This window comes from Labrus bergylta, chromosome 14 (genome assembly GCF_963930695.1).
Source record: "Labrus bergylta chromosome 14, fLabBer1.1, whole genome shotgun sequence".
Taxonomy (NCBI): Eukaryota; Metazoa; Chordata; class Actinopteri; order Labriformes; family Labridae; genus Labrus; species Labrus bergylta.
The window spans coordinates 22,007,748-22,028,539 of NC_089208.1; the positions used below are offsets into that span (position 1 = coordinate 22,007,748).

The 20,792-nt window shown below is 46.0% G+C and overlaps 1 protein-coding gene across 4 annotated transcripts in view; it reads left to right on the forward strand.

Annotated features, from left to right (window-relative positions):
• Positions 1-20,792, forward strand: part of specc1 (sperm antigen with calponin homology and coiled-coil domains 1) — a 78,394-nt gene that overhangs the window by 34,304 nt on the left and 23,298 nt on the right. For all 4 annotated transcript variants that reach the window (XR_010668645.1, XM_020649935.3, XM_020649936.3 and 1 more), the window contains 8 exons: positions 3,459-5,026; positions 6,915-7,122; positions 7,741-7,814; positions 9,347-9,522; positions 15,392-15,552; positions 16,897-16,997; positions 17,114-17,189; positions 18,843-18,987. Coding sequence is in view for 3 of the 4 variants with exons in the window: in XM_020649935.3 (XP_020505591.2) it covers positions 3,459-5,026; positions 6,915-7,122; positions 7,741-7,814; positions 9,347-9,522; positions 15,392-15,552; positions 16,897-16,997; positions 17,114-17,189; positions 18,843-18,987 (2,509 nt within the window). In the remaining variant the exon portion in view is untranslated. The remainder of the gene's footprint in view (positions 1-3,458; positions 5,027-6,914; positions 7,123-7,740; positions 7,815-9,346; positions 9,523-15,391; positions 15,553-16,896; positions 16,998-17,113; positions 17,190-18,842; positions 18,988-20,792) is intronic.

Consider the following 20,792-nt stretch of genomic DNA (forward strand, 5'->3'; position numbering starts at 1 on the left):
TTTCATACGAAACGAACAGGGCTCCACCTCCAGCACTGTATCCATTCTATAACACATCTCTTCCTCTTAACAGTTTTTGCACTTCCTTATCAATAAGAGTCTGTCTCTTAGGACTGCATGAGGATTTATCTCCTCCAAGCGGTACAAAGCTCCCTGCTGGGCTGTTAACTTCCCATTCCACTTCTGTTCACAGATAAGAGAAAGTCTCAGAGGAAGCTATAAATGGACCTGGACCTACAAAGAGAACGCTAATGCTAATCCTAGACCACCTTGCCCTTCAATATTTCAGTTTACATTTTTACAAAAGCGTGCTTCTAGGAGCAAATACTTCACAGCACCATAATGAACTAGATTTGATACGATGTACACACAAGATTTTTTACACTTCTGAATGCGCCATCAGAGGAAGATCCTTTACTCAGTCAGTCAGCGGGGGAAGACCATTGTTACCAAAGTCCCACCCATTGTTACCAAAGTCCCACCCATTGTTACCAAAGTCCCACCCATTGTTACCAAAGTCCCACCCATTGTTACCAGAGTCCCAACCACTGTCACCAGAGCGTGCAGACAGTCTATCTGATCACAGGGAATAAACGTCACCACCCCCTCCCACTCGCTCCAGGTGAATTCTCCTGATTATATCCTGCTGAGTTCTCACATCAGCTCACTCTGAAATTAGTCGTTTTCTGCAGGTGTGACAGCACTTATAGTTTCAGAGTAGAATCTAATCTCAGCTCTTTCTCTCAGATAAAGCTTTGCCTTCAGATGGCTCTCCCACAGTGGACACTTGAGGAAGTTAAGATTTGAATAATAAACTCTCTGCAGCGTGTGTATTGGTCTTGGATACTTGTTATTAACTGACGTGGTATTTTTTAATCTCCCAGGCAGCGTGCTCAGACTCGCTGATACACTCAGTGTCGGGCAGTATCAACTCAATACAACAATATTGTTGAGGATCAAATATCGTTTGAACAGCCAACATTTGGAACGGGCATTTTTAAAATCTTTCTCTCTGGGAGTCTGATACTTCTAATCTTTACTCCCTTCCCCTCGATGTCGAGTGCCCCTCAGAACAGAGTTAGCTAGTGGTTGATGCTCCTCCTGTGAAATGGGACGACCATCAGTCGTTCTCTTTGACCGCATTTACACAAACCAAGGAGCCGACGTTACCGGGCAGGCATTCTGGGAGATTTCTCATAACACTGTGTTTGGAGTGCACTTCACCCTATCCCTCCAGTCCAACAAGAATCAGGAAACCCTGCCACTAGACGTAAACATGTAGGGGTAGGGCTAAGTGGTAGGGTCGAGGGGTATACTGGGACTGAGCAATGATACATCCGTCTGTTTCTGCAACATCACTAAACTGCAGAAATATTTGAAATGATGCTGACTAAATGCATAAAGTTCATCCTCTGTTACAGACGTAAGAATACAGTCCGCAAACGTTCTTCATTTCTAACCGCCTGACCCTGTATTCTAGTGGCTCTTTAACCCTTTAGTCGTGCATGTGCCGACTCCTGGCATCCACTGTGGTGTCGTTTGTCTGTGTTCACATCAAGCAGCTGTGGTGATGTCATGGTGAAAGAGGTGGGCGATCTAAAGATGATCGAGTTCATGTGCTCCATCTGGGTTTTATTCTGTCAGAGGACAGAAGAGAATATGAAGGAACAGCCAATGTCCCACTGCTGGCATCACTCAGCCTCATGGGAAACGACTGATTTTAATCACATCAGACGGCTCTCTCTCTCTCTCTCTCTCTCTCTCTCTCTCTCTCTCTCTTTACTAACTTTAATGAGAGTATTACTGGTGCATATAAAAGAGGTGTGAGCTGTGAGGTATCCCGTTCTCTCCCTGTCTGGACGCTGCTTCTTGCAGTGCTCACAGTAAATAGTCGTTTATAACGCACAGAGCTCATTTTGTGTTAACCTCTTCCATGTGACGGTACATAATTTGGGAGTGCATGCTGTCCTCATTCTGTCACTCATGGATTCACCTCTGTGAAGCGCAGACACACTAAAGTGACTGTAGATCTGTGCGGGCACGTGGGGGTCTTTTTCAAGTGCAGGTGGGTCCAGTGGTGCTCTCATCTTACTGAGTGACGGACGGAGGAAATGTTTGTTAACGCGTCCCCTTCAGTGTGAAACACTTGCAGTTGCTTTTTAATTGACAGCGTTATCTCAGTGACATTCAGAACAGACGCAGCTGCTCCCGTTCCTTTTCAAAGTCCCCCCTCTCAAGAATCTCAAACTGAAGCTCCGATCTTAAAGAGCTGACATTTGTTTCAGATCTATATATTCATGTTCTGCCTTCACCTCTCCGCCTCAAGCCCTTCACTCTTTCCAACACAGCTGCACACTCTGGGAATGTTAAACGGCTTTGTGCCCCAGAAATGGTGCCAGTGTTGGCAGTGAGTTGATTCAATAAGAGGATAGTCTATCAATGGCTGAGTACTTAAAGAACCCACAGGGGTATAGGATTTCCATCCCGAACCAGGCTGTTTGTTTGTGTATGTGTGTATGAGTGTGTCCTGTGTAGCTCAGGGTGATGATGCTCCGTCTATCTCAGCACACAGGCTGTCTGTCTGTCTGTCTGTGTGTGTCTGTGTGTGTGTGTGTGTGTGTGTGTGTGTGTGTGTGTGTGTGTGTGTGTGTGTGTGTGTGTGTGTGTGTGTGTGTGTGTGTGTGTGTGTGTGTGTGTGTGTGTGTGTGTGTGTGTGTGTGTGTGTGTGTGTGTGTGTGTGTGTGTGGGACAGAGCCGTCTTTGTCAGTGCACTGCTTAAGCCTCTTTGTGCCTGAACGCTCCACGTGCACAGGGACCTTTGTCATGGTTTGAAACAAACAAGCCCCTTGTGTCTGCATGGCTGTTTGCTGATGATCAGAAAACAAACAATACAACGTTGTCAGGCGGCACCCTGCTCTCGCCGGGCATCAGTAAATACTCTTCATATTTGAGAGAGGGCTGGAAAAGGCTGGTGCCTGCGACCCATGCTGATGCCTTCTGAAATGCCACAGCTAAGCTCTGCTGAGCGATGAATGACCACTGACACCAACAGACACACTGTGCCAGGCGGATGATCTGCTATCCAAACAGAGAACAATAAATGAACAACGAGCAGCGACATAAAACTGCTGAGTAACACGAGCATCTGAATGAGGCACGCTGTCTATTCAGTTAGATAGGGCTGTGAATCTATCAATGCCTCTACATTCAATTATATCCTGGGGCTCACGATTCAAAAACCAAAACCGATTCTATTTGATACAAACGGGTGCTTAAACACAACTGTTGATTTTAATTCATATATTTCTCTGATGCTTTCTTTGTTTTGGGGAAGTTTGCAGACAAAGGAGCAGATTATTTTATTTCTCCCATGTTTAATGTTATGACCTTTTCACTTCACAAGAAAACAAGGTCATGGATAATACTCGTATTTACTGAACCTTGTTTTTTTGTTGCAGGTGCACAAACAGCTAAGAAGTCTGGTATCCCAGCTCCTCGAGAAATCCCTTGCACTATAACAAGAGACCGCACGTCTCTGAGGGAGCAGCTGAGGAGCTCTAGCACTAAGAGGATGGTTTCCAGTGCCAGCACTTCCAGCCTCTCCACCCTGGCAAAGCAGACACGTGCATCAACAAAGTCCCGGGCAGATGCAGAGGGCCAAGAAAGGGGCCTCTTGGAGTGTCAGGTGAAAGAGCTGCTGGCCGAGGCCAAGGCTAAAGACTTAGAGATCAGCAACCTGAGGATGGAGTTACAGCGCTGCAAAGGTAGAGCCTCCACTGCTTCCCCTTCTACTTCACCCAGCTCTGTCTCGTGGCAAGAGCCTTCTGCTGACAGAGAGCAGGGGCAGGTGGCAGAGGCGCTCGTGCTGGTTGGGGAGTTGAGGGAGAAGAACGGGAAGTTTCAGAGAGAGCTTGCAGCGCTGAGGGAGGAGAACCAGGTGCTGAAGGAGAAGCTGCTCAGCGTGGAGGCCTCTCCTCTCTCCTGCACAAACACAGACAGTCCCTCCAAACTGTTGGTTAATGGCCTGCCCTCAGACTCCAACTCCTCTGCTACCCAACAGGACAGTCTCACTTCAACTGTCAGACCTCTCAAAATGTCGGCCTCCTCCGACTCAGATGTCACCAAAGACTCACCATCACCCGACTCCTCCGAGTTTGAGAAGATCCCATCACGTTCAGAATCGGTGAGCAGCGGTGTGAGTGGTGAGGCCAATGTGGCGGGGAGAGTCACCAATGCCAGGGGGTCGGATGTTTCAGTAAAAAGCCTGACAGAACAGATTCATAAGATGGAGGAAAGCCACCACAGCACAGCTGAGGAGCTGCAGGCAACTCTGCAGGAGCTGGCTGACCAGCAACAAGTGGTGCAGGAGCTGACGGCCGAGAATGAGCGCCTGGCAGAGGCCAAGCGTCTCCTGCAGGCCTCACTTCAACAGCAGAGAGAGCGTGTTGAAGTGATGACCCAGAAAAATGAGGCACTGGCTGGTCGGCTTCAGGAGCAAGCCCAGGCTCAGGCCCAGAGGGAGGAGGAGCTCGGAAGCCAAGGGCCTCGTCTGGCCGAGCTGGAGCAGAGGTATGCTGAGCAGATCGAGAGCTCGCGATTCGAACGGGAGAAGCTGGTGGACATCCAGCAGCAACTGACCGGCAGCCTGCGGGATCTGGAGGGGGAGCACCAAGAGGCCCAGGGCCAGGTGCGCTGTCTCAGGGAAGAGATGGACAGGCTGCAGGCCCAGCTGGACGGGGAGCTGGAGGCCCGGGGTCAAGCAGCACAGGCCGCGGAGGAGCAAAAGGCAACAGCAGACTCTCTCAGACTGGAAAACAGCAGGCTGAAGGCACAGGTGGACATAGAGAGGCAAAAAGTGTCTGAGCTGAAGGCCATGCAGAGTGCCAGTGACACCACTGAGGTGCAAAACCTGCTGAAAACAGCCCACGCTGAGAGAGACAGGCTGGAGATGGAGCTGACCGAGCTGAGGCAGGAGCTGCTACAGGCCCAGGCCACCACTGAGCATGTGCGAGCAACAATGTCCAAGGTAGGAGGGGGTGTGACATCCAGAGATCAATTTTCTGTTAGTGTGTGTGTGTGTGTGTGTGTGTGTGTGTGTGTGTGTGTGTGTGTGTGTGTGTGTGTGTGTGTGTGTGTGTGTGTGTGTGTGTGTGTGTGTGTGTGTGTGTGTGTGTGTGTGTGTGTGTGTGTGTGTGTAGTCCAGGACCTGACTAATAATATGAGACTGGCTGTGATTCTTCAAACGTCCTGAGCTCATTGGTTGAGCGGAGTTTGACAAAGCGATCAGGAATGCTCTAATACAACGACCTCTTACTGTAAACTGTGAAAGCAGCCGAAGCGCTCCACTCGTCATTTATGTAGCAATAGATCATAAATAGATCTGAACCAACCTCACAACTAGTAATGTTTCGAATATGTAGGTGAAACGGGCTGATATGACATAAACGATACATCCTGACTCCGTCACCTCCTGTCACCACGAGGACAAATACTTTCCCCGATAGTTCAAACGTGACCATTAATCAGACGTCACAGCTGGTATTGGGCACCACAGAACATGAACTCATACTCTCTCTGATTACTTTCGTATGTGTCTCAGTTGTCCGTTCGGTTTTCCCCTCAGAAACCACAAACAGCAGAGGCGGAGGCGTTGTGGCTTTGTGGGCATGTTGGTGGTTATTGAGTCCAAAGTGAGGCGTGTCACCATCAGCCTGTCCGACCACGACTGCAGCGCCATCCGCAGGGTGGTTCACCGGTATTTGACCCTCTATGACTCACACTCCTGTGCTCTATCACATGACTGTGAGGGAGAGGCCACTTCAGAGCTTCACTAACAAACATCCTTCTTCACAGTCTAACCTGCATAAATACATTTACTATCAATGTTTCTGTACCCATGCAAAGCTAATAAATGCTTTGCTATTTAGACAGAATGCAAAAGTTGTCTTGCAAATTTTTATGGATGAATTCCTTCCCAAAGCAGCGGTCTGATGAGATTTTTTTAGAATTTTTTGAATATGATATACTTCATTCATCCCTGAGGGAAATTCTGGTTTTACAATCTGTTCTCACACACATAGACCCCAATCACACACATGCACAAACAGGACCTGTGGATAGCATTAGTGCTACACACTGCTAAGCAGGGAGTGCACCAGAGCGGTTGAGGGTTTGGTGCCTTGCTCAAGGGCACCTCGGTAGTGCTCAGGAAGTGCTCTGGCATCTCTCCAGCTACCAGACCAACTTCCATATGGTCAGCATCTGGACTTGAACAAAGTTTTTATTTATTAATGAAAGTTCTGACCAAAGAAAACATACCAAGCTGACACGTAGACTACCTGCAGCCCGTTGTCCCGCCTCTATTTAGGTATATAGCCAATCATAGTTTGGGATTTTGTGGTGGCAACTGGGGTGGCCAGTCAGATTTCAAGAGGGGCCCATTTCCCCCTCTGGACACGCCCATGCCTACACTGCGGCCAGTTTGAGAGACATTGCTGAAGCTAATTCTATAACTTCATATATATCTAATGTTTGTGATGCTTCTAGTTCGGCAGCACCTCGCTGAGGTGTTAAACCAAGCAAACAGCATCACATGATCCGCCAGGTACAGATACATCGTGTTCATGGTAATATCACAGAATTCAACCATCAGTGTTTTCACATCACGTGCAAACAACAGCAACACATAATTTCACCTCCGTATATGACATCTCAGTCAGTGGTTTGCTAACGTGTATTCTTCTTCGTCCATTCTGCTCCGATGGAAAGCCAGAAATCTTGATTCAGTCTTTTAAAATGTCGGGATTAAATAGAAAAGTTACCTCAGGAAGAAACCATAAACTATCCTGTCATGATCCAGGGCTGACTGCAGTGCTTAATCCATCTCAATCTGTCCGATGTGCACTCACACACAGGTGGAGGCCAAATGCCAGCAGGTGACGGAGCGAGCAGACAAGAGGGAGCAGGAGCTCAGCAGCCGAGTGACTTCTCTGGAGGAGGCGGGGCTTCAGGCTGAGAACCAGCTGAAGGAGCTGAAGGAGACCATCTTTGAGCTGGAGGACCAGGTGGAGCAGCAGAGGGCCGTCAACTGCCACACCAACCAAGCTGTTCTGGACATGGAGAGTATGTGCTTTGAAGTGTTCAGCTGTCTCACGCTCTGTGGGCGGCTTTAATGGTGCATCATGTTAGGACACGTGCTCTTCATGACCTAACAGGGATGCAGGACGCTGCTGAGGGTCCTGAGGGTGATGGCTCGTTCATCCGTTTACTGTAGCACTATTAAGAATAGTCTGTATCGTGTTGATCATGCATCCTGCTGAGTGATTCCCCTCACAGCAGGTCGATGCGTTTCATCTTTGGGTACACATCGAGTAGTTTCTGAGAGGTCTAAACGTCATCAAAGAAACTAAAGTCGTCAGATTATCCTGTCAGAACATTCAGATTCTTCTGGATTATGGAGACGTTGTCTGTAGGATCGACTCCGCCTCCACCCTTACTCTCCTTAACTCGATGTATCACTCCGGCCTCAGGCTCATTACAGACGCTGGTCACTCCGGGCCCCTCAGCCCGTAGTCTACATGTGATTCAAAAGCAGGAATATCATCATGTTGATTACATCACTGAGGAGGGATGATTCCTCATCATTAATATATAAAGGTTGAATGAATAATGAATGTCTTCTTGCCTGAGTGTAGCCTAAGTCCGGGCTCTCTAACCTTGACCTTGACCTTGACCTTGCAGATCTGGTCAAAAAGCTGGAGGAGCAGAAGACAGACTCAGAGCGACACCTGAAGATGCTTACTCGACAGATTAAGGTAAGAAGCTTTAATCATGCCCACCCGTGAAACTGCTCAATAAAATGATATCTGTGCTAACAGTTCTTTAGTCCTGATGACTCAGTGAGTTATTTTTATCACATTGTTATGTGATCGCGAAGTCCTGGGATCAGATCTTCCTTTGTTCTCCTCTTCTCCTGGCGCTCCCTTTCTTCCTTTAACAACACCTGAGCACAAATCAGAGGAGCAGCCGAGTGAGCGTTAAGAAGGATAGGATGTCGCAGTCTGTCTTAAACAAGTTTCTGTTCCTTTGCTTACAAAATCAAACTGGAGTGCGTCTGTTATTCTGCCCACTGTTTTAACTTTTAAAGGTTTTTAAGTGGACCCAAAAGTAAGACTGGGAGCACGGTTAATGGATATGAGGGGTGTTTAATGGGTACTGGTAGGATTGAGGCTGAAGACAGGGAGTAGATAGAGATGCAGGGTGGTGAGGCGCTGGGTAGAAGAAGAAGACACAGAGAATTAGCAACAGAAGAAATTCAAAAGCACCGTTGTGTTTAAAGTGTTCAAGCTTACGTAAAGTAAGATTGAACACTTTAAAAGCTGGCAGATCTACCGCGATGTAGGCAGAAACAATCTGGCAGCCTGGGAGAGGAGAACCAGGGTGTTAATGCAGCAGCAGGTGATTCATGACGAGGATCAGATGTGTGGTTGCAGAGAGCTCAAGCATCCCATAAGCCACGCCCAGCTTCTGAAAGAAAAAAGCAAGAGCAAGAGCAAACCAAAAGCACACCAGGAAAAATACCAAAATAAAGGGTCCAATCACCACACTGACGTTTGTGTTTCACATTCAGAGAGTCTGTTTCCTTTGGTCTTGATGTGTTTCTGAATTTCTTTACAGATTTAGAGTTTAAAGGTTTATTTTGGGGGTTTTGTGCATTTATTAGAGAGAGTTGGATATCTGGGAAAGAGAGAGAGAGAGAGAGAGAGAGAGAGAGGGGAATGACATGCGGGAAAGGAGCCACACAGTTCGGATTCGAACCTGGGCCGCCCGCTTGAAGGACTTTAGCCTCTGTACATGGGGCACACGCACTAACCACTGCGCCACCAGTGCCCTGACTCAGAGAAGTTTAAACAATTCTGGAGGTTTGTTTGGGAGAATCTTTTACTTCTTTGTATTTTTGATCTCGAAATAATGTGAGTGTCTTCATTAAATCTCTTAAAAGTCATTTGTTCGGGGCACTGGTGGCGCAGTGGTTAGTGCGCGCACCCCATGTATGGAGGAGCCCTCCAGGCAGGTGGCCCAGGTTCAAACCCGGCCTGTGGCTCCTTTCCCGCACGTCGCTCTCTCTCTTCCTGATTTCCAACTCTATCCACTGTCCTATCTCTACAATAAAGGCACAAAAAGCCCAAAAATAAATCATTTGTTCATCATGTTTCATTTTTTAAGGACTAGATTAATCAGGTTTCTGTCATCTCTTCATCCTGAAGGTTTACACAAAGTGTCTGTGTTCGCTGCTCCATCTGTCCATGCTCCTACGTGTAAACATCGTGTCCCTCTGTTCCTGCAGGATGAAAAAGAGGAGTGGCGTCGCTTCCAGGCCGACCTGCAGACGGCGGTGGTGGTTGCTAACGACATCAAGGTGGAGGCTCAGCAGGAGCTGCGTGCACTCAGGAGGCAGCTGCAGGAGGAGCAGGATCGCAGCGCCAAGCTTTCCACGGACCTCGAGGCCCTGCAGGGAGTCAGGTACAGTCCTCTCTGTGCTCCGTCTTTTCTGTCTTACCCCCCCTCACGTCTAAAACCCCTCGACTCCCCTTGTTCAGCATCGGGCTGCAGTTTCTTTCTCTCTGAACACAACATGGATGATATACCTGCCAGAGTCTCGCCATATCCCCGGGCAGGGTTTTCTACGTGTTAAACACGCAGTCATAACTCCCAGCAATCTCTTGCTCAAGAGGTTTCAAATAAATTCCATCGATGGTGTTAAGACATTGTTTGTATGTGAGTATTTCACCAGATTCAATCCTCTGGAGTTCAGAGGTTAAGTAGCTGGGATTTGGCAGACTCTGCGGGTAAATTAGCAGTCTCCTGCAGTATTTCCCTCTGTATATTCAACTGCTGCTGCCCTCTCTGTCTCCCTCTACCACACTGAACACAGCCTACAGTACACCCAACGCGCACACGTCTCAGTCAGCTTCAGTTTATACAGCGAGGAGAGATTCTACAGTCATTCTATATGAATACAGAAGATCTGTATGAATGCAGCATATTTCACATTCCTGTTTAATTCTATTCCAGACTTCATGTTGCTGCACTGAGTGCAGCACTAAGACTGATGTTTCTACAGCGACTGAGGGATTAGTTTGTGTGAGTCTATAATGTATAGAAGTGTTTTAATCATGCCAGGCAGTTAACAAAGACGTTACCTTCCATATCAGTTAATGCAGTTATTAAAGGTCCAACCAGTAAGATGTGTAGTGAGTGAAATGATAAAGTGACCTTACTATATGATCAGACATTAATGAAACATGCTATGTTGAAGTGCTGGCTTCTCTGACAACAATGCAGCAGCCAGTATGTCCTCCTTCTAACTTTAGATTCTGGTCCTGAATGCTCTGGATTTGTTTGGACCAGAGAAGGTAGGCGGCTCTAAGGCACCCCCACACGGCCGTTTTGGACGCCCAAAAATGAGATCAGTTATCAGGTCAAACCAACAGGTGTTGCAGTGATGGTAGCAGGCAAGAGAAGTGGTTCAGATAGAAGTGATTGTACCCGACCTAATCCATCTTGATCCATTGTTCTTACCGTCTGAAGGTCGACTGTTCTCTCAATAATAATACATTTTATTTACATAGCGATTTTCCAAACACTCAAAGAAACTTTACAGAGTTACATTCAGATAAAACAATTTGAAGGAAACTAAAACATGAAAACAATGAAACAAAAAGCAACATTAGCGATTCAAAGCAGGTCTAAAAAGGAGGGTTAGATCAGTGATTTGAACCATGGGCGGTCGGTACAGTCACGGGGGGACAGGGGGCTCTGTTGCCCCAGGTCCTCCAGGTCATAATATTACCATGACAACGGTCCTGCTGCATCAACAACGGTCCCCATCATCCAGATCCAGAGATATTTAAAGATATTTTTGGGCCATTTAAGCCTTTACTGAGAGGACAGCTGAAGAGAGACAGGAAAATTTGGGAGGAGAGAGAGGGGGGGGGGGGGGGTGACATGCAGCAAACGGCCGAGGTCAGATTCAAACCCCCGGCCACGGTGACGAGGACTATAGCCTCTGTACATGGGGCACGAGCCATAACCACTGAATACCAGCGCCCCCAGATCCAGAGAAAGATTCAGTCCAAACACTTCCATAAAGATCCACGTCTTGATATAAAAAAACCTCATTTGACCAACCAGGGCTTTCCATTCACAGCTCGTAGGCTACTTCAGCCAGAGAGCCTGATTGGTCAGGGTCAGCAGTCTCGACTCTTCGGCGAGTTAGGAGCGAATGAGGTCAGCTGATGAGAGTCGCCGAAAAGTGAGTTCAAGCAACAAAAATGGTGTTAACGGAAACCAAACCTACAGGAAGTGAAATGTTCCGATCAACATTTTTCACATTAAACTCACGAGATGAACGCAGATAATTAACGTTTAACGATTTAGTGGCCGAGTAACCATCTCTGATGCCAGGTCAAATGGTTTCTGTCTCATCGTGCGGTGGGATGAAGGAGCGTGAAACTCTCTGTTTTTCTCGTGTCCTCAGCCATGATTTAATCCTTTAAGCTGTTCAAACCATCTCTCAATGATTCACACTTTTACTATCCACTCAGTTATCACCTCACAGTCCTCACAGGAGGGGTTTCAGTGTCCAACGTGAAGGAATATATTTGGTTTATACCAGATTGGACTCGTCGTTGTGGATTGAAGAACATTATAAAACAGTTTTTTAGATTTTGGCTCAATCAGTGAACTTTCCCCAAAGATTAGCTGTTATGCTGCGTCCGCTCCCAACCTCCAGCAGCTCCCTGTGACGACTGTCAAAGACGTCCCTCTGAAAAGCCTCCCTTTGTAAAGTCCAGGTGAGTCCCCTCCCCTGTCAGCCAGCCTGCCTCCCCCTCCTCTCTCTCTCTCCCTCTCCCCGCTCGCCCTGTGTGCTGCTGCTGCTCACTCACCTCCTCGTCTATGTTTGGCTTCATGTTGCTGCTTCAGCCTGTCTGACTCCGTCTGTCTTTCTGTATGCTGGCCGAGTGCAGTTCAAAGAGATGTATCTGGCGCCCCCTGCTGTTCTTTGAATGAATAACCCTCCCAGTTGTTGTGGTTAAACAGCAGGATGGGTCTGCACAGCATGACTGGATTCAACTCATGCAATGCATCATCAGCTTCAGATACATCCATCAGCGGGTGATTCAATGATAGAGATTTGATCGTATTAATCCAATGAGGTGTGCATGGATCAGAGTGAGGTCTGCTCCACAATCACATGTTCAGATATCATGAGAGCTACCAAGTTTTTGCATCAGTGTGTAAAATATGTTTTGTTCAGTAGTGGAGTTGTTCACCTTTCTTCTCGCTCTTCTTTTCAGACGAAGCACCGGAGCCACTTTTGATACCAAGACGGCAGTAGAAGGGCACTAATGGCGTTTCTGGGACCTCAGCGCTGTGTGAAGACAATGTTATTTTTGCACTTATTTCCCTCCAACACGTCTCTTTATATCCGCCACAGTGACCGGTGTAGATGCAGTACTCAAAGTCTGGTGCCAAACCCGTCTGGCTTCTTTTCCTGTACAATAATACGTCTGTGTTTTTACTTCTAAACAAATGTATTCTTGCTTTGTAATGTTCTCAAGATGTGGAAAGATGTGCCATATGTGGGAAAGACTCCCGTTCATACTGTGCAAAGCTGATTTGTGCCTTTTCAGAGTCGAGTTAGATGAGAGGACCTGTGTTTCACAACAAAAACAAAACAGAGGGAGGAGGAAAATTACTTTGCAAATATTCAATCAAAGGCAAAGCTGCAGAAGACAAGAGTTCTATCAGTAAGCAAGTCAGTTTGAGTCATTGAAATGAAAAACGATGCAGAAAAGTACAGAATCAGAACACGGACACTGGAAGACTTAAGTGTGTTTTTGAGCTGGACCTCACGTTTGTTTTTAAAGTAACTTCCACTTTAACTTCTGTTTGTTCGTCAAAATCTTACAGTCATGAAACCCAACTTAAAGGAGCAATATGTAACTCTGACCCCTAGTGTTTAAAATGGGTACTGCAGTCTGAATTCTAAACATTGTAGAGAGCTGTCTCCCCCCGCCCCCTCCTCTCTAGAGTTGATGCTCATGCAGGTTGCCATGTGGTGGACACTGAAGCTTCAGTGTTTATCCAGCTCTGCATCAGTCTGTAAACCTTTCTGTGTTCTAACCTCTCTCCATTTTTCAAAATCATCTCCAATATTGATCCTAGTTTGAAAACGTTTCTGCTCGTGGAGCTTATTAGAAACATGCAGAGGCTTTTTAGGTCGGGTACAATCACTTCTATCTGAACCACTTCTCTTGCCTGCTACCATCACTGCAACACCTGTTGACCTGATAACTGCTCTCATATCTGACAAACTGAGGGGCGTCCAAAACAGCCGTGTGGGGGTGCCTTAAAACCACCTACCTTCTCTGGTCCAAACAAATCCAGAGCATTCAAGACCAGAATCTAAAGTTAGAAGGAGGACATACTGGCTGCTGCATTGTTGTCAGAGAAGCCAGCACTTCAACATAGCATGTTTCCTTAATGTCTGATCATACAGTAAGATCACTTTATCATTTCACTCACTACACATCTCACATACTGCTCCTTTAAGACTTGAGTTTTGGCCTTTGGTCCTGTTGTTGGTAATTAACTGAATGCAGTGTCATATTTAGCCAGTAAGTGGCACTGTGGAACAGAAAGTGAAAACGGGTTACCCTCACATAGACACATCATCCGCTCTGTTTCTATCTGTATTTATTTTTGAATGAGAGTTTTAATTCTTTGTTCCAGTAAAGAAAAACAAACAGGATGAATTTAGTGTGCAGCAGAGCACTGCCAACCCGAGTGTGTAAGACTGACGCTGTACTTCGCAGTCATTCTTTGACTCTCCACACAAACCAAAAGGTTGATGGTCTAACTCAACACAAAGACGGAGAATATCCTTCTTTATGAATATATTACTCTCCCTATAAAGCACCACTGTGACACGATGAACTCTTCAGCATCATCACTGACAAGTTTGTCCAGAATCGACCACACAGACGATCAGCCAGGAGCTGAGACGGCGTTACGCCTCTGATACTTCCTGTTGATCGTTCTCGAATCACTATGTTTCACTTTTTCAGATTTTTCTCAGCCATATTTTAATGTATTATATACTTAAACTTTCTGATGTGATTTTCAAAGATATGTCTCTTACTCTATCTTTGAGCCAAGCTCTGACACAGCCCTCTCTGCTGTGTTAGTCGAGCGGCTTGTTGCAGGACCTCAGGTTCTCCTGAAACATGTTTCTGATGAGATACATGAGCATTTGAACTGAAAGCCATATTGTTGGACCAGATATGAAGGTACTGGAACATGTAAACATTTGGATTAGGGCTGTCAGACAACTGAATTCAAATTAATTGCGATTAATCACATTTTAAATCACGTTTGAAATTAAATTATTTTTTACTGGCTTACAACTGAGAGTACTTCCTGTGTGCTTTTATTTTGAAATAAAGTAAGGCCCTTCTGCTAGATGGGAGCTTAGGACAGCACAGAAACAGGAAGTGGTTAAGGATCCCAAACTGAGGTCAAACAGCTCAAAGGAACGGTAACATAGGTCAATGTGTGATGTCATAAGGTGGATATGACTTTGGACTCGTCAGCTGAGCTGTCTGAGAGTTTGTTAAAGTGAAATGAGACATTCAAAGATGCAGCAGTGTCCTTCTTTTACATCACTGAGACTACAGGGAGACACTGAGGACCACTATCTACGGTGAGCCTGAAGGGACAAAATAACATGAGACTGAAAAAAAAACGTATAGGACCATAATTAATGGCGATTAATGCTGACAGCCCTACTTCACATCCGATAAGGATACGATGGTTACAGTGTGGTAGGTGATTGTTTAACCCTTTAATGAACAAAACAGTGAATGTGCTGATAATTTATTCTGCAAAGAAAGACGTCAAAGTCCTGTGACTGTTTCTGTGCCTGTGAAGGAAAATGTTCAAGTGTTGTCTGTTTGTTTTGACTGTTCATGAGACCGATCAATAAAAGAAACTACACCAGTCTGACTGTGGCTGTGCATCTCTTTACTCGTCATTCCATGCTCGCCATCACTGATAAAGATGGTCCACATCAGTCAGAGTCCAAGCCCCTCACTCTGCAATCCAAAATCCACAGAGGGTAGCAGTGGGTTGAAGGTCTCTTGATGATCAGATTGCTCTTATTTGGCGATCCAAATTTAGACTTGGAGTTCAAACTTCAGACTTTGACCATGTGATCCAGCCGTGTATCTGATAAAGTAAACAAACAGCGGCTGCGTTGTCCCTGATCTCCCCGTGTGTATCCTTTCTACTTCTCTACACAGCAACTGCTTTCCATTGTGTCTGTCAGGTCCCATGGTGACGAGGTGAGGGGGCCCGACTCCGATAACAGCCGTCACTGGTGCGGCATCTCCATGATCCCGACCACACCCACGGACACCAGCGCGGACGCCGACTCAGAGCCCGGAGCTACTGTCAAATCCCTCATAAAGTCCTTTGATACTGGACAGAGTGAGCACCCAGCACCTGAATACACACAAACCAGTCACACACACACACACACACACACACACACACACAGCAGTGTAACCATAGAGGCGAACAGCTGGTGAGATCTACAGCGTGTCATATTCTGCAGCCTAGTTAATGTAGTTGTGCAGGACTGTCAGGCCTGACTGAGCGCAGACTGTATGGGGGGGGGGTCTCTGTTTTGCAGCACCGTGGAACATGGTTATTGTCACCGCTCCTCTGCATGTTTGAAACATGCAGTGGCTGTGGCTCAGAGTCAGAGGTATGATCCCCAGCTCCTGCAGCCACATGTCTGATGTTTCATTGGGCAAGACACTTAACCCCTAGTTGCTCCTGCTGCTTTGTTAGCGGTGTATGAATGTGATTAGATAATACTGATGGAGTCTTTATGTACAGTACTAGCAGCCTCTACAAGTGTTGAAGTATCCGAAATCAGTCTTGATCTCCAGACTGGTCTCAAGACCACTTTCTGAAGGTCTCGGTCTCAGAATTGAAATAATTTTTTGGTCTTGTCTCGGTCTCAGACTGGATTTTAAATCAAGACCGGTCAAGACCACCACTGATCGGCTATTTTTCCACGTCATCACTGCGATTAGAAAGAAAACGCCTCTTTCTAAAAGAACAAATCACTTAAATTCATTCATAGTTTGATTTTATCCCCCAGTTACAGCTGCAACCTTCCCGGTGTTACCGTCTAAGTGAGTGACACACCCCCTGCACACAAGATGATGATTTTTCAAAGATATTTATGGTCCTGGTCTTGTCTCAGTCTCGCCCTGCCTTGGTCTTGGTCTTAATCCCTAGATGTCTTGGTCTTGTCTCAGAGTACTCTGGTCTCGGGTTTGTCTTGGTGTCAGTAAGAGTGGTACTACAACAAGCCTCTACCATCAGTGTGTGAATGTGTAGGCGTGACCCTCTAGAAGACTAGACTAACCATGACACCACAGCTTCATGAAGCTGCTTTCAGAACCTGTTAACGTGCTGATGCGTTTACATGTTCCTTCTACGTTCATATCCTGATGTGACCTGAGAGTGTCCGAGCTTTGAGACCTTCTCCTCTGCTGTAGGCCTTACCGTTGTTTCTCTGTGTCTGGTTTTAAACACTATAGGCTCTGACTTGAGTCTTTGCTTCCTTAATTCAAGGAAACTAAAAATAGCCACGATTATTATGTTTGAGGAACTTCAATATGCTTATAGATACTATTTACAGTCATTAAACAGACGTCTTAGAATGCATGTTTCTGTTTACTGATATATATATATATATATATATATAAGAGACTGTCTTGCTGCAGTTCTCAGTGGTTATATTTTCCTATCTTTCAGGTGGACCTGCCCACACAGTTCAGATGCCGTCCTCCCAAAGAAGTCCGCTGAGTGGGATCCCTGTACGCACTGCACCGGCTGCTGCTGTCTCCCCCATCCAGGTACACCTCCACTCCTTAACATAATCTAACTCTGAGATTAGTTATGAGATTAAAGCTCTTTCAGATGGATATGTTGAAAGTCCTGATTGTTGTTTTTTTCTGTGTTTTGGTTTCAGAGGCAGACGTTCATAAAGCCTCTCTCAAAGACTTTGGAAAAAAGAATCAACCACGGTGAATTCTCTCATCAGTATGGTATGAAACAAAAACCACTTCTCGGGGTGTAGTTGATGTTTTTGAGTTCACTTAAGAAAGAGAAGAAGATAGATCATGGAGTCGTAATGAAACACGTGATGGGACGGGTCCACTGCTCTCAGGTCAAACAGCCACCTCCTACAATGAGTCCAGGCCTTTTTGGGGGGGCGGGCGGAGGTAGCTGAAGAGAGACAGGAAATGTTGGGAGGGGAGCAAAGGGCCGAGGTCAGATTTGAACCCACGGCCACTGCGACGAGGACTACAGCCTCTGTACATGGGGCGTGTGACTCAACCGCTGGGCCATCCGGCGCCCCTGAGTCAGGGCCTTTTGAAAAGAGTGAGCTTGAAATAACTCTTAAACAAACAGATGACAGCCTCAGACTGCTGTTGTTCTTGTGGGCAGTTTGACTCGGTTCTGACAAAGTAAATACTGTTAATGCTCCTAAAGTGTGAGCAGCCAGTGAACAGATGTTTCTGCTGCTTCCTTTAGTAAGCAACCGGAGCAGAGAAACCGGAGCAGAGAAACACTCACTAGTTATTGGTTTAAAAAATTCCAGAGGTATTCAAGTCAAACGTCATATGATCTCAGATCTCTGTGATGAATCACAGACAGAAACTTCTCGTCACATTTACTGTTGTTACAGTACAGCAGTCTCTATGTACCTTTTTGTTCACGAGACAGAGGCCTCCTCCTTCTTTGAAACTTTGTGAAGACGATGCTGAAAACATACGATTATGGGATATTTCCAGTCAGTGCGCTCCGTATGTAAAGTGATATTTCTGATGCTTTTAGGTCGGATTTACACGTTTGACCTCGGAAAAAAAAGACTTTGATAGGTTAATATGTTGTAACTTAAAGGTCACATATCCTCCTCCTCTTCAACCACTTAAATAAGTCTCAGAGCTCCTCAAAACATGTGTGTGAAGTTTCATGTTCTAAATCCACTCTGATCCTGTATTTGATCATGTCTATAAACCCCTCTATTTCAGCCCTGCTCAGAACAGGCTTCTGTGTCTGTACCTTTAAATATGTAAATGAGCTGTGTCTGACCACGCCCCCTCTCTGAAAGGGCTTGGGTGTCTCGGGCTTTCTTGCTCCATGTCCTACTGTTTACAGTGAGAAGGCAGACTCAGAGGGCAGAACAAACACCTAGCTGTGGGAGTGTCACCCACCTGGGGGAGGGGCTACTGCCCTTTGTGATGTCATGAAGGGAACATCTCCAAATGACCTTTTTTTACTTCAGATTTTGATTCATTGAGTTAGTTGTAGGAAGTTTTCCGACATCCATGATTTTACTGAATGAAAGGAGCTTCGTTTGGTCATCAGGTGTAACATGGATATAAAGTTGTGAGTCATCAGCATAACAAATGACTGGGAACAGCTGGAAGGTTTCTTTGTTTTTCTCTGAGAATCCTACATGTATAGTATGACACCTAAAGCTATACATGTGAATTTTCTTTCTTTTTCATGCACTGGTCCTGAATGTTTTGACCCTGCCCAACCCTTTACCGCCGCCTTTATCTCCATATGAAGCATGAACCACAAACGTCACAGTGTGCTTTTAAAGGTTTCTATGTCATTCCTGTTTGTAAACTACTCTTCTCTTCTCTTTTACCTCTCTCTCTTTTTTCCTTCACTCATACCCCTAACAGAAAAGTTCTCTGGTTGCAGCGAGGACCTCAAACCCCCAAGCCTCATGAGGAAGAGCCCGTCTCTAGAGTCCGTCATTAAATCGCCAGCCTCGTTTGGCAGCCGCACGGCTCCCTTCAGCTTCAACAGAGGCAACAGCAAGCTCAGGTATAGGTTCGTCCTAAATGACCCGTCCTGTAGTTTTGTCTGAGGTATTTGATTGTAGCTGTTGAGCGATGTTGAAACGTGTCTTTATCTCCTCAAAAACTCTTGTAACATAACAGTATTGAAAATGGTACACCTGTGTTTTTATATTAACTAATGTATTCCTGTCAGATAGAAGTCGTAAATATGTCAAATATAGTCGTCATGGTAACAGTTGAATTCACATACACATACTCCACATGCTAACAGTTAGCAAACAATGGGCTGTAGACGCTAGCAGAGTCAGATTTGATCAGTAATATTCCTGAACCCCGTCAGTCCACGTGGTTCTTTGGCTTCTCTTAACGTCTTTGCCGACTTCGGCGCCCTCTGATTGTCATCAGATGCACGTTGTCTAAGAGGGACAGATGTAACAGCAGTTTGATGAAGGTGCAGTTGTACTCAAAACTTCGGTGGGCACCAAAGCGTTACAAACTGAATTCCTCCATAGTGTTGCTTTAATGTAACTGTCTTCACTGTCTGCTGTCAAATCGTTCACAGTGTTATTAAGACAAGAAAAGAGCGCCTCCATCCTGCACAGCTTTAACTAGCGCTCGAGTTGGCTCTAACACGGCGGGCGGAGTGTTTGCTCAGCAGAAATGAAAAACAGGCAGATGTTAAATAAACAAGGTTTTAATCTCTAACTTGTAATACACAGTTAAACAAACACTTGACTACACCTGCCGCAGGTTACGCTGGAAGCAGATGACTCAGTGCTAGTTCACATGAACGTGTTGTCAGAGTGGGAGGCTGAAGCCAACCATCATGATGTATTGTTAACTTTAATACACTGAAGTGTCCGGAATCCAGAAACTAGAAAACCTGTCTGTCCAGCCTGATCCGTTCATCCTATGGTCTCATGACAATGTCAAGCTCTCTGCCCTCGACCATCATATCATATCGTGATAACGATGCATTTGTGATTTATTGTGTAGTCTTATTTTAACGTGTCAGACCTTCTCTCAGGCCTCATCTCTGTAGCAGGAGTATCACCGCTGATAGACGCCTCTCCTCCTTTGTCATGTGTGTTTGTTCAGCTCACTGTGCTTCAGGCCGTCGTGCCTCAGACAGAAACATAATGAATTTAACAGCAGAGCTTCAGTGACGTGTGAAATGTTTACCATGCACAGAGCAATGACCGTGTCTCATAATCTTCCCATGGCCTCGACTGCAGCAGGAACCCCAGGGAGGAGCGCCTCTGAACAATACACCAGACTGTAGAGCAAACAAAAATCATGATCAGGATTATTCAAAACCATTACTTTTTGATTTTATATCATCGCGTCACATGAACTTATGGAACTGAAACACTCTGAGCTTAAGGAGGCTCTGCTGACGCTCGTACATCTCACGCTGAATTCTGAAGCTTTGTAATGTTGGCTTCACTCCAGAGGAAACTGAACTCTGATGCAAATATACCAAACTTCAAAGAAGGTTAGAACTTGATATGATAACACAAGATGAAGCAGCCGGGTTCCCTTTTTGTGATCGAAATCCATGACTCCTGAGATGTGTGAAATTAAGACTCAGGGGAAGACTGTCTGGAGGGATTAAACTTCCCGTCTGGCCTGGGAACGCCTCAGAAATTCCCCAGGAGGAGCTTGAAAACCTCGCCGTGGAGAGGGAAATCTGGGGCAACCTGCTTAGCCTGCTGCTATGGCGACCTGACCCCGGATGAGAGGAAGAAAATGGACGGATGGACTTTGTTTTTATCCAAGGGACATTTGAGAACTACAACAAATTCTGAAATCACCAGACATCTGTAACTC